Source organism: Ammodytes marinus, assembly GCF_949987685.1.
Source record: "Ammodytes marinus genome assembly, contig: scaffold_500, whole genome shotgun sequence".
Lineage (NCBI taxonomy): Eukaryota > Metazoa > Chordata > Actinopteri > Uranoscopiformes > Ammodytidae > Ammodytes > Ammodytes marinus.
This window is the reverse complement of record NW_027648173.1, coordinates 7,501-10,000: the sequence shown is the minus strand read 5'-3', so window position 1 is coordinate 10,000 and position 2,500 is coordinate 7,501. Positions and strand designations below refer to the sequence as shown.

The window sequence follows — 2,500 nt, the reverse complement described above, 5'->3', positions numbered from 1 at the left end:
AGTGTGTAGAAGTTTGGATTTTATTTCCTAGCAGATTTTGTAGAAAGTAATTATAATATCCATAAGTACATTTAATTTAGTGCAAAATAGCTGAAATTTTTTTTTGGAATTATTTTTTTTCCCCTTAGAAAGGGTCTCATATATGTCCATATTTCTGCATATTTTGGACCAAGGCCTAGTGCCGCCATCTTGAAAGTGTCATAGTTGGAATGTCATCAGGTGCATTGTTTAGAAATTTAGAATTGTTCTTGTCCTTGAAGGCCACTGTAGCTTCTGTTATTATTCTAAAGGGGTGTGGTTACCCAGGGAGCGTTGCATTCTAGAACTTTGTAGAACTTTCTTGGTGATGTCATATTACACACTGCACCTTTAAATCGTGTACATTTGGCATGAGAAAGAAATATTCGAAACATGTCACCACCAAAAGGGTAAAAACCAGCAAGAAAGGACAACTTGACCCAGATGATAGAATATCTTAAACCCCTGTAACTTATTAGCTTATATATTATGCTCTTTTCATATTGTGAGGGTTCACAATGTAGCAATGGGGATATTTAAAAGTTCACAACCTACAGGCATTCATAACACAGGAAAAGTCTAGAGTTTGTATGATGTGCAAACTATTCTGCATTGGCAATATCTTTGTAGCTCCATAATTCTTTGAAGTATATATAGTATTGAATAATGGACTGTGGCTGATGCAAGGAGTCCATATTATTTTTTTAATTATATTATTTCAGGCACTTCAGTGTTATTAAAGCCCTAATTCACCGGTTGGAATATGAAGGTGTATTGAACTCGGAGATCCTATGAAGTATAAATGTGCAAAAAAATTTTTAAATCGGTTCATCCTAGCCTGAGAAAAGGCAGAAAGAGTGTTTCATGGTCCCACTGTCTAACCCTACATTTCTCTTTCTGTGACGTCACAGAAAGAGAAATGTAGGTTTTTTTTTGCACATTTATACTTCATAGGATCTCCGAGTTCAATACACCTTCATATACCTCATAACTTGAGGTCTGCTGCAACCCTCAGTTCTTTTAAATCGAGTCTGAAGACTTTTCTGTTTCCATTTTAACCTGTACTTTTTATTTTATTTAAATGTTGTACTTCTTTTCATTCGCTTTTAAATGTCTTCTAATGTGTTTTATGTATTTTAATCTTGACCCTGTAAAGCACTTTGAGTGGCCTTGTGTTTGAATTGTGCTATATAAATAAACTTGCCTTGCCTTGCCTTCATATTCCAACCGGTGAAGTAGTTCTTTAAGCACCAAACCCAATATTTTATATCTTTAAGTAAAATCCAAAATATCTTGATTTAAAATTGGATATTGACCAGAACTGTAAAACTCGGTTTGTTGTTTTAGCTTTGTCCAATGTGTAGGCCAAGGTTTTACTGTGTTTTTACTGTGTCATATTGTTGTTGTCTACTGGTTAAGCAAAATGTAGCACAATGCCCAAGACAAATTTCCTTAACAGGACAATAAAGTTTACCCTGACCCTGACCTGGTTTGTCAGACACTGGTAATAAAAGTATAACATTGAAGTGTTTGTAGAAGGCCTACCCAGGTCCATGCTCTTGGACTTGCGTGTCTTGATGATGTCGAGCTGCGTCGCTGCGTCTCCAAACTGCTTGATGCGTTTCTCTGACATGCTCTGGCGCCCGAAGCCTTCGCGCAGGAAACCAGCGTCTGGGTCAGAGCCGTCTGGACTCAGGGGGCTGCGGGGGAGAGCAGGAGAATACACTTTAGTTAAATGGTAAATGGTAAATGGACTTGACTTATATAGCGCCTTCTAGCCGATTTTCTCAGCCCCAAAGCGCTTTACCTATCTTACCACATTCACCCATTCATACACACACTCATACACCGATGACTTTAGTTAATTCGTTTTATCCATAATATGTTGATTTTTATTTATTTTATTTTTTACAACACAATAAAACAAAAATATATATAATAAAATAGATATAAAAAAATATAAAAATAAAATAAAATAAAAAGTATTTAAAAAAAACAATAAAACAAAATATAATAAAATATACAAAATAATATAAAAAATAAGAATAAAATAAAAAATAAAAATCATTAAAAAAAAGGCACATTTATTTTAAGTTGTCATCCGTCATGATATCCATGTATGGCTCCCAGAGCTCAATAAAGTCCCTCCGATCTGTAATATAGCAGTAACCTTTGACCTCCAAAATCTAATCAGTTCATCTTTGAGTCAGAGTTGACATTTGTGCAAAGGTTTGAAGAAAATCCGTCAAAGCGATCATGAGATATTGCGCTCACAAGAATGGCCCGGACGGACGTAAGTACAAACAACTCGAAAACATACAGCTCCGGAAAAAATTAAGAGACAAGTCGTGAATTTTCTTAAATCTTCATCTCTACATTACTTATTAAAAATGCTCTTTAATGACAAAACATTTATTGGAATTTGGTAGAAATGTTGTCAGTAGTTTATATTATAAAACCAAAATGTTCATTCTACTCAAAC

At 34.7% G+C, this 2,500-nt stretch overlaps 1 protein-coding gene across 1 annotated transcript in view; it reads right to left on the bottom strand.

Moving 5' to 3' along the window:
- The window catches only part of LOC307270953 (partitioning defective 3 homolog), a gene marked incomplete at both ends in the record, with an annotated part of 6,456 nt that overhangs the window by 1,847 nt on the left and 2,109 nt on the right, over window positions 1-2,500 (bottom strand). Inside the window, one exon of the mRNA XM_080054841.1 lies at window positions 1,564-1,718. Within this exon, the coding sequence (XP_079910967.1) occupies window positions 1,564-1,718 (155 nt within the window). The remainder of the gene's footprint in view (window positions 1-1,563; window positions 1,719-2,500) is intronic.